We start from the raw sequence: 10915 nt of genomic DNA, 5'->3' as shown, positions 1-10915 counted from the left end.
CAAGTCACCAGGTAATGATGGATTAACGGCTGAATTTTATAGAGCTTTTTGGCACATTTTAGGAAATCTGATGGTAGGCAGTTTAAACTACTCTTATGATTATGGCGAGTTGTCAAATTCCCAAAAGGAAGCCATTATCACCTTAATTGAGAAAAGGGATAAAGACAAACGGGATTTGTCGAATTGGAGACCAATCTCACTTATCAATGTGGATGTAAAAATAGGGTCAAAAGCTATTACAAAAAGATTAGAGAAGGTCTTACCAAACATCATACATTATAATCAATGTGCATATGTTAAGGGAAGAACTATTTTTGACGCAGTCAGAACGATAGAAGATGTCATGGAATTCTCACAAAGGTATAATCTTGAAGGGAGAATGATTTGTATAGATTTCAAAAAGGCCTTCGATACTGTCAGTAGAGATTTTCTATTTCGCACTCTAACCTCTTTTGGTTTTGGTCCATCATTTTTGCAATGGATACACACATTTTACAACAACATCTCAAGTTGTGTCATAAACAATGGTTTTTCTACCCAGCCCTTTGCAGTTGAAAGGGGAGTGAGACAAGGAGACCCCCTCTCTGCTTACCTGTTCATCATAGCGCTAGAAATTCTTTGTATTAGGGTACGCAGTAGTAAAGATATTAATGGTATTAAGGTAGATAATGAAGAGATCAGATTAAGCCTTTTCGCAGATGATTTAACTGGTTTTTTGAAAGATAATCTTTCGCTTGTGAACTTTCTTAAACTTATAAAAGATTACGGGACTTGTTCAGGCCTGAAGATTAACCACGATAAATCAGAAATAATGATATTGGGTAATTGTTCTTCTACTCTACAACAAGACAATGTCGTTTCATGCAACTTAAAAATTAAAAAAGTTGTTAAAATTCTGGGAGTGCACTTCACCTATGATTTTCGATTGAAACAAAAATTAAATGTTGATGAATTAATTAGTTCCATTCAACAAAAACTACGAATTTGGAGGTGGAGGGATTTGACGATTATCGGAAGAATTCAAATTGTCAAAACTTTTATCATTCCTATTTTCCTGTATCGCGCGAGTTTGATATTAGTAAATAGGGAATTTGTGAAAGATGTGAACAAAATTATCTTCGATTTTATCTGGAAGGGGAAGGACAAAATCAAACGCTCTGCTCTTATTGGTGACATTGAAGATGGGGGACTTAAAGCCCCACATTTAGATTCTATAATAGAGACTCAGAGAATCCTCTGTTGCAAAAAGTTGGCAAGCGATCAACCGAGCAATTGGAAAAAAATTGTACTGCATTATCTTGAACCTGTGGGGGGTAAACTTATTTTATGTTGCGATTTTGATTTGAAGAAATTGCCCATAAAGCTTCCAGCATTTTATGAAGAATGCTTTAAAAGTTTCGCAAAATGTTCCGCAGCAACTCACACAAGTATACAGGATCAAAATAGACAAGATCTTTCAAAAGCTATTGTGTGGAATAATAAATTTATTTGTATCGGTGGCAAATCTGTGTATTTTAAAAATCTCGCAGAAAAAGGAATTCTTCGAATAGGGGATCTAATCTCGGAAAATAACGAATTTATTGTTAAAAGTAATTACAAGTTGAGAGAATTAAACACCTCGCCGTTAGATATATTTAGACTTATTTCTGTCATAGACGCCTTACCAGTTGAATGGCGCGAATCATTAAACACGCTTGCTTCTACAGCTGACGAGCCTTTCAATTTGTATAACGAAATTAAATTAAGTTTTAATGACAAAAACGTTTTAATTGAAACAGTCATTTCAAAGACTATATATAAAGAACTTCGAAATAGAATCATCACTCCACCGACTGCCCAACTGAATTTTAAGACTCATTTTGTTAATGATGTTTTAGAATGGAAAGAGATTTACAGCTTGCCATTTCGTACTTCCTTGGACACAAAATCGCGTGAATTCCAGTATAAACTACTTAACAGGTGTCTCATCACAAATTCTTTTTTAAACAAAATTGGTATTATTCCATCCCCGGCGTGTTCCTTCTGTGGCGAAATGAACGAATCCTTGGAGCATTTTTTTATTTCTTGTCGTTATACTAAGGATTTCTGGGCTGAGGTAATAAAGTGGTTCGATAATCAAGGTGTAAAGATAAAACACCTCTCTGAAAAAGATAAAATGTTTGGTATTTTAAGGTGCGAAGACAAATTATTAATCAATCATATTTTAATAATTGCCAAACAGTATTTATATTCTTGCCGACAGAACAAATCTCTTCCTTCAATTAAAGTATTAAACCTCAAAATTAAAACGATCCACCAACTCGAGACTATGATCGCAAAATCAAATAATAAGCTAAAAGCTCATAATATGAAATGGGACAAGTACAAAAATTATTAGATGATATAGAATCTCGTGTTTGTTGCTGCGCTGTACTAGTATTATTTTTAGAAGCCGAGGAGAGCTAAGAGGAACTGTGGGTTGTGTATGTAGATATATGATGTACCGTGTCTGTCTGTTTATGTGAATTATGTTTGTTTATCAAAAATGTATGTAACTTTGAATTAATAAAAATTAATAAAATACAAAAAAAAAAGAATGAAAGGGACAATAAAACGTAAGGAACATATACTTTGCACTGAAGCATTTCGAATCCCTTCCTCTGCGTTTTAGATATATATTTCGAGAGTTATTGTAAGGTTATTATGGTCACATCCGTCGATAAGGACACTATTAGATCTCTGGAAATGTCTTTGATAAAGAGGAGCCATACTGAACGGCCTTGAGATATCACGGTCCAATTATCAGGCTCATAAGTATTTGGGTATAGACGAAAGTAGCCAAAAAGAGCAAAAAGAGGAGAAAAATGACAATTTTACCGCACCGTTTTTTTTTTGTAATTTGATCCTTAGGCCAGCTTTATTGTTTCAAGTTTTCGCAGAGTTAATCAAATCACCAAAATTTCTCGTGTTATTTTCCTCCTCAGGTCTCAGTTATGCTTCTTACCGTCATCACCGCCGACAGACTTATCTGCATCGTGTTCCATTTTCGAGTTCAGCCTTTGAGCCTTAAGACTTGTTATTTGATTTGCTTATTGGTCTGGTTACTGGGCTTCGTCATATCATTTTTACCAATGTCGGGTCTGAGTTATTTCAATGCTGTGGGGAACGGGAATGGCTTCTACGGAAGATCAACAGTGTGCCTGGCTCTTCAGCTGTCCAATGACAGGCCGCCTGGCTGGGAGTATTCTGTCAGCATATTCATCGGCTTCAATTTAGCAGCATTTTTGTTCATTTCGTTGTCTTATGTGGCCATTTTTTTGTCTGCTGTGAAATCATCGAGCGCGATAAGATCAACGAATGTCAAACGGGAGTCAACCCTCGCCAAACGAGTCGCCTTTATTATTTTGACAGACTTCTGTTGCTGGATGCCTGTGATAATTGTTGGTATCTTATCCTTGATCGGAAGTTTCAATGATCCCGAGAAGCAGGTATATGTGTGGATGGCGGTATTTGTACTTCCGTTTAATTCCTCTGTGAATCCTATACTGTATACACTTGCTACTCCTCAGATGCGGGATTGGTTCTGTAAAGATTCTAAAAGTAAAGGTAAGTCATTGTTAAAGCTAGTCATCGTCAGCAAAAGCGATAAGTTCATCTTCTATTGCCATATTTTCCTCCTTAAACTTGAACGCGATTTTTTTTTTTACAAAAATACCCTGAAATGTTGCTCAAACAAACTTTAAAATCTCGTTAAATTTTCTTTCCTGCTCAGAGGATGGAAATAGAGGCATTCGCCCTGTGGGTAAATCAGCTGCTTTTTCCACAACACCTGCCAGCAATCCTACTACAGGAATAACAACGATTGAACTCAGTGTGCCTTCACTGAAATCCGTCGCCAATCTGGAACGTAGTGGGTATGTCAATAAGGTAAGTGGCCAGGGAAAATTTACAATCTCTCAATTCACATCTGTAGAAGGGGCGGATGAATGATTTGAAAAGATCGGAACGTCCACATACCGCGTTGGTTAAAGAGGTTAAAGGTGTATAATTCATGTAATCACCTGTTTTGTCACTGAAAGTTTACTCTTACTCGTCATTGTATCAGATTTGAAAATAAGATATTCAGGGTAATCCTCTTTTGGTTTGCCCAGGGAGACACTTTGCTGTAATGGGTAGCCGCACGCCGTAAGAACTTTCTAAAATTGCAGTCTCTTTAACTAGCGAAAATGTGGGCCTACTTCTACTACCTTCTTTATGTTAGCCTTAGCAATACGTCCGGCAGTACCTTATTCTAAGTAACAATGAGCCATTAAAGATAAAGGTGTAAATGGAATGAAAATTTTTTATAAGATGAGCTTATGTGCGAATTTTTTTTCTTCTAGGGTTTTCAAGACGATACTTCGCAGCCAGAGAGAAGCAACAGTTTTGCTTCGGTGGAAAGTGGCTCTTTAGAAGATAACTCGAGTGCTACTTACGACACTCGCCTCTGAAGCATTAGGCTTCCTTCCTCACAATGATCGTGATAATCGATTGTGTTCAGTAGATCTTATGCATAATTACGTTATGTACTGAAAACTCAGCGCCAGTCCTCGTTTGCAGTAATATTTTAATCAATCTTTGCCGCTTTCTTGTTGTTTCTGGGTGAGTATTCTATTCATCTCAGTGTGTTGGGAATACTTTCTGATTAAAATTCACCATTCCATATCTTGAAAGTGAGGTTTCGGGGTGAAACTGGGTAATCCGACCGGTGTAAACATGCATGAGGCCTATTAGGTGGTGTAAGTGTATGAAAATAAGAGAAAGCGACATGGTCATGAGTAACTGACTTATTACTGAGTTTGTCATTGCCGTGGTTTGTTTTGTTTATGTACACCAATTATAGTTGGATTCAACTCACTTACATTATCCTGGCATAGAATATCAGTTTCCACACTTCTCGAGCCTGAATTGCGTAAGGTAGCTGTCTCTTTGAACTCTTTGTCGATGGAACTCGGAAATGGAGTTTCGTTTTGATATACTAGATAGAAGACAACTGAGTAACCCAGAGAATGAGAAAGATGAGAAATTTTGAGCTTGATAATGCAATAAATAAAGATGTTCGTTTTTCACGAGCATGAAACAAAGAACAAATCTAAGTTGCAAATAGGAGAATCTTTGGACGGTTGTCACATATGAACCCGGTAATGGCCTAATTGACAATTGAGTTGTCTATTGTAGTCCAGTGCTCATCGGAGCGCGGAATGCAAAGTTCTTGAGACTCAGAATGCTTCCTTCTTTCACTTCCATGACAAGCCTAATAATATCTTTTTTTATCTAAATAACTTTCAGTTTACAAAAGTCATGATTTTTTCCTGTTATTAGCTGAGTTAGTGGAAAATTCTCTAAAGGGCAGGACACTGATTCAATTACTACTGTGTTAAATGGTACTTTGTACTTTGTTGCTACTGTTGTAGCCTCGAGTGGTCTTTACTGCCGAAGGCTTTTTGGATATTGAATAAAAGCATGCACTCACGAAGTGTCATAAATGTCTTGTCTAAAATAGAGACTCTCTCCAGATAGTAAAACTAAGTTTGAACAAAGATCGCATTAAAAGTTACTAGGAGATGTAATTAACCCTGAGAGGGCCTGCTGCCAGTAACTGAAGTTTTGAAAACCTAAACGGAAGTCCTCGTTCGTTTGAATCAAGCGATGATTTGTCTAGCAGGAGAGTGTCATGAATCTAGGCGTGTATAAAGATTAGTAGGTTTTTTACTCAGGTAGCGTCAGTCTGTCGTGATTGGTCAGTTTCGCGTGGTCGTTAGAGTTAGGTTGTCCTGGTCAATGTCGTAAATAAATAATTTCTAGGACGCCAATGAAGGCTGATCTTAGTTCAGCTGTCGAAACATTAGTCAATACCAATGAAAACAGACTTTTCCCGGTCTACTATCTGGATCCACGATCATATACTCTTGTCTCTTTGTATTCTGCTACCATCTTGTGGGTTGTACAGCTCATTGCAGCCCACTGCTCGCGTCATCGTTTACATCCTTCATACAGGGATTTTCTTTTCTTTCTTTTTTTTCATTAAAAGTGAGCGTTGGACCGTACGGATAATGTAATACAATAAAATTCTTTGCCAATTCACAGTACTCCCAAGTATCGCCCTTTGGACATCGACACCCGAACTTTCCCCTGTGATTGTCACACTTCGCCACTTTCTCGCATGGATTATTAGCCACTCTACAACCGCTGTGAAAAACGAGAGAAAGAATGAACGATTTGGACTTAGACGAAAGGTTAGCGTATAGACTCTTGACCAAACTGTGGAGATCTGAAATCTAGCCGTGGGCGTCTTATTTGTGTTAAAACAATGAGCATAGCATCTTCAGCAAAGCATCTAGATCAGATTACGGAAAACTTCAAGAAAAAAGGGAATTCAGATGCGGCGGACTATCTCTCGCCGAGAAAGAAGAAATACTCTTTGTGGCCTTTCCCTACAGAAAACAAGGTTAACGTCAGCAGTAAAAGCCATTTGATCTGTAATGGATTGTGTTACTCTTTTATCCATTTAAATTAAGAATTATCTTAGACAATCATGATCAGTTTTGGAGCACGTTCATCTATTTAATCTATGAATCTTATTTTCTGAAGATCTAAGTGTCCCTATGCATATCGTAATAAGCGCCAACTATTTGATTCCAGGTTGTCGAGAGAGTTTGCAATAAAAAAAAAAAATGCTTGACTGATGGTTGACTTTCTGGACAACCTCGTATAAGTATATTAAACTGGAGTGGGTTGTTAGCCATGGTAGTGATGTTTATTTATAAATGATTGAAAATTAAATTATAACTGATGTGGGCATGTTTACGACAATAATGTTGAAATGTCGCCTTAATATTTAAACAGTACACAAATAATAAATTTCGATACGTCCTGATACTTAAAAATATTAAGTATTTAAGTATTTATTATTAGCTATTTAAATATAGATAACGAGTAATAATGACGAATAATGAGCCTTTCCGCTTTCCTAGCAACAGGCTTCTTTTTAAGTTTCTCCCCCCTTAAATGTGTGCATTTGACGGCAATCTTAGCCGTAATGAATGATTTGCTTAGCAACTTACATCAAATTCAGAGGAGAAGTATACTTAGCAAGCCAACTCACTCCTCCAATAACTTTCAGTTGGTGGGAAACCGCTTGCTCGTATGATTTCTCAGAATAATCCTTTTAGCAAAGGGGAAAAGCATATAAAAAGGTTGTTCTTTCAAAATGGAAAAGGAGAAAAATCATCCGAAAAAATATCCTCGTCGAGAAAACATTTTCCCCTTGCTATAGAAAGTCATTGTCATGTTACAAGCCTACAGAGCTGGCTTAAAAACAAACAATTAAAATTAACAGAAACAAACAGACAAAAACAAAGCTTTAAGACAGACATTAAAGTTGTTCTTAAAAGGTTTTTATTCTCTCAGAAGTTTATTTGTCACGCTTTATACCATGTCATAACTGATTTAAAAGTTAACATAGATATTTATTTTAAACCTACGGCTATATTAGACCCATGCATAGTCTGCTTTTTATACAATTAATCGACTAGGAATATCACTACTTCCCTTTGGATTGGATGGCTTTATTTTGTAATGTACAGCCAACTTCTATTCGGGTCTTTCCGGCATTTGCCTGGCTCTCCTTGTTAAAATACCCCTTGGTGGAAAGATAAACATGAAAGAAGAACGTTTTGCGGGAGACCAGGATTCAATACAACCATTTTTCCACTGTCACTGGATCTTTTATTATTGATCCCACATAAAGACAATTTCAAATTATTGCGGGGAAACCCTTGTTTTTGCCGACATTCAATTGAACACAAACCTCCGTCAATGATAACTGCAGAACACATTCTTAGTTGAAACTTTTTTCTGAGATGATACAGTATCATCAGGGATATAATAGTCACCTTTTTGATACATTGTGCTGACCCTTCGAGAAAACCATCGGCTTTTTACCACTATGAGATAAAATTACTTATTGGCAATTTTAAAAGATGCCTGATGTTCATTTTCATCCAGGGATTTGAACCTCTTGGACTAGCTAGATCGATCTGGCAGAACTGATCATGGGAAAGTATTAAAGCACTATATGAAATGCCACCAGTTACTCCGAAAGTAGTTAGTACCCCAACGATTACGGTACAGCATAAATTCACAGCTAACTTCTCTTTGAAAGACTCCAGCTACGAGATCGAAAAGTTTTACTCCCCTAAATTTTTTTTAAAATAAGATTCGTAATGAAAATCAGTTGTACTGTTTGAGAGGAATTTCCACTTTAGAGGAGAACTGATAGCTCTTGATATGTACCTATTTCCAATTGATATCTACAAAGGCCTTCAGCAAAAAGTAAAGATGCTCAAAGGTTACAAAGGGAAATTTTTTCCATGTACCATTCAGAAGTGCAAGAGGTCTGATCTGCCAGCTATTGAACATAACGTAACTAAATTGAAAACAATTAGAGGAAATAAAAAAAAAAGATAGCTATGTCGCTAGTTCTTAATATTATGTATGTTTCAGCCTTGTAAACCAACAAATCTAACACCACCGTTTTTCACGATCCAAGATATCGCCTCAGAGGTGAGTTTCGAAAGTGGAAACCATGTCTTCATATAAAGAGCCACTTTTTATTGAAACCAATTCATTGCTGCTTTTTGGCTGTAAATCATCGTCCGGAAAACCCTGATGAGGAGAAATTTCATACATCAGCTTATCTCATAAATATTTTTTATTTTCCTTTATGACTCTTGGTTAAGTAGAACAGCGAACTGACCGACGTAGTGCTGAGGTTATTACGAAGTAAGCCAGGCTCAATTTTGTAAGATAAAGAACTATGCTTATTGCGAACTAGCCATTGGGGTACAGCGATTAAAAGTCCGAGAGAGGATTATCCTGACTGTCTTTCACCCAAACCAATTCAATACCTTAGTAAAAATAAACCTTGCGCAATATCATGGGAGATAAGGTACCGGATATTTCTTTAACCTCGTCATAAATAGTTCGGTAAGCACCAAGCGTTCCACGCTTTTCAAATTATTCATCCACCCCGTCTGTATGAGCAAATTTAAGGGATTAGATATCGTCTCTTTAAAATCTTACCTCATTAATGTTTCCAATATGATTCAGTTCTGTGACGGATTTCAACGAAGGAAAACTGAACTCAGTCTTAGTTTTTTCAGTTGTGAGATTGCTGGCTGGGGTCGCTGATTTATCCACAGAGCGAACTCCTCTATTTCCATTCACTGGGGGAAACAAAATATGATATTCTGAAGTCGCAATATGCAAGGCTATTTGTTGCCTATCATATACCTACCGCAGAGTTTTTAGAAGCAAGTGAAAATGAACTTAACTCTATTGACTATGAATAATAAAACAAGTATAAGGCTCTCACCTTTACTTTTAGAATCTTTACAGAACCAATCCCGCATCTGAGGAGTAGCAAGTGTATACAGTATAGGATTCACAGAGGAATTAAACGGAAGTACAAATACCGCCATCCACACATATACCTGCTTCTCGGGATCATTGAAACTTCCGGTCAAGGATAAGATACCAACAATTATCACAGGCATCCAGCAACAGAAGTCTGTCAAAATAATAAAGGCGACTCGTTTGGCGAGGGTTGACTCCCGTTTGACATTCGTTGATCTTATCGCGCTCGATGATTTCACAGCAGACAAAAAAATGGCCATATAAGACAACGAAATGAACAAAAATGCTGCTAAATTGAAGCCGATGAATATGCTGACAGAGTACTCCCAGCCAGGCGGCCTGTCATTGGACAGCTGAAGAGCCAGGCACACTGTTGATCTTCCGTAGAAGCCATTCCCGTTCCCCACAGCATTGAAATAACTCAGACCCGACATTGGTAAAAATGATATGACGAAGCCCAGTAACCAGACCAATAAGCAAATCAAATAACAAGTCTTAAGGCTCAAAGGCTGAACTCGAAAATGGAAGACGATGCAGATAAGTCTGTCAGCGGTGATGACGGTAAGAAGCATAACTGAGACCTGAGGAGGAAAATAGCACGAGAAATTTTGGTGATTTGATTAACTCTGCGAAAACTTGAAACAATAAAGCTGGCCTAAGGATCAAATTACAAAAAAAAACCGTGCGGTAAAATTGTCATTTTTCTCCTCTTTTTGCTCTTTTTGGCTACTTTCGTCTCTACCCAAACACTTATGAGCCTGATAATTGTACCGTGATATCTCAAGGCCGTTCAGTATGGCTCCTCTTTATCAAAGACATTTCCAGAGATCTAATAGTGTCCTTATCGACGGATGTGACCATAATAACCTTACAATAACTCTCGAAATATATATCTAAAACGCAGAGGAAGGGATTCGAAATGCTTCAGCGCAAAGTATATGTTCCTTACGTTTTATTGTCCCTTTCATTCTTAGGATCTCAAGTGATGTTTATTTTGAAACCCTCGACTTGTTTGCCGTGAGCAAAGAATTATGCTTAAACTCTTCCCTTTTTTAAAGGTAAAGAACTTTGGGAAATTATGACGCAACCAGTCATACCTCATCCTACTATCTAAGAGCCTATACCAGATCTTAGTGTAGTGCTTTCACTCTGTCCTATCAAATTTCATATTGTAAACTGTCATTTCACCTCACACAATCTTCATTTCAAATAAGACTAAAAAATGACTTGCGAGGATAAGGATTCATACTGCAAGCTGCAAATTTACAAAAATTACCTCACTAGAGAGCATGGACAAGGCACCCGTCACTTGACATAACATGCCACCTCTCCACCGCACGTCATGCTCGAAATACTCTCCCTGCCAGCGAGTGTCCTGTACAGCTATGATAATGAGGTACACACCCATAATGAAGTCGGCGACTGCCAAATTTTTTAAAAGAAAGGACTGAACTTTGCTATCTTCGCCATAAACGAGCCT

At 37.4% G+C, this 10915-nt stretch overlaps 2 protein-coding genes across 4 annotated transcripts in view; one reads left to right on the top strand and one right to left on the bottom strand.

Moving 5' to 3' along the window:
* LOC113680827 (uncharacterized) overlaps positions 1-5504 on the top strand; it is a 49580-nt gene extending 44076 nt beyond the window's left edge. For all 3 annotated transcript variants that reach the window (XM_089192291.1, XM_089192292.1, XM_089192290.1), the window contains exons 46-48: positions 2964-3585; positions 3752-3906; positions 4362-5504. In XM_089192291.1, coding sequence (XP_089048417.1) covers positions 2964-3585; positions 3752-3906; positions 4362-4469 — 885 coding nt within the window. In that variant the 3' untranslated portion in view covers positions 4470-5504. The remainder of the gene's footprint in view (positions 1-2963; positions 3586-3751; positions 3907-4361) is intronic.
* A 3073-nt stretch (positions 5505-8577) lies between these two features.
* LOC113680822 (G protein-coupled receptor GRL101) lies at positions 8578-10843 on the bottom strand. Its single transcript, XM_089192492.1, has 4 exons — positions 10712-10843; positions 9395-10016; positions 9103-9245; positions 8578-8685 (listed from the first exon to the last, which is right to left on the bottom strand). Exons 1-4 carry the CDS (start codon positions 10841-10843, stop codon positions 8578-8580), a joined length of 1005 nt encoding a protein of 334 aa, XP_089048618.1.
* Between the last annotated feature and the right edge of the window lie 72 nt (positions 10844-10915).

The sequence above is a fragment of the Pocillopora damicornis genome, chromosome 13 (assembly GCF_964200805.1).
Source record: "Pocillopora damicornis chromosome 13, jaPocDami1.2, whole genome shotgun sequence".
NCBI lineage: Eukaryota > Metazoa > Cnidaria > Anthozoa > Scleractinia > Pocilloporidae > Pocillopora > Pocillopora damicornis.
This window is presented reverse-complemented; position numbering and strand designations above follow the sequence as displayed.

Excerpts from the sequence above, each read along its gene's own strand:
- LOC113680822 (XM_089192492.1), bottom strand. The coding sequence starts at position 10,843 with ATGGGTGTGTACCTCATTATCATAGCTGTACAGGACACTCGCTGGCAG. Across the intron at positions 10,017-10,711 it reads TGTCCATGCTCTCTAGTGAG|GTCTCAGTTATGCTTCTTAC; the intron begins GTAATTTTTGTA and ends TTTCCTCCTCAG. Across the intron at positions 8,686-9,102 it reads ATATTGGAAACATTAATGAG|GGTTTTCCGGACGATGATTT; the intron begins GTAAGATTTTAA and ends TCTCCTCATCAG.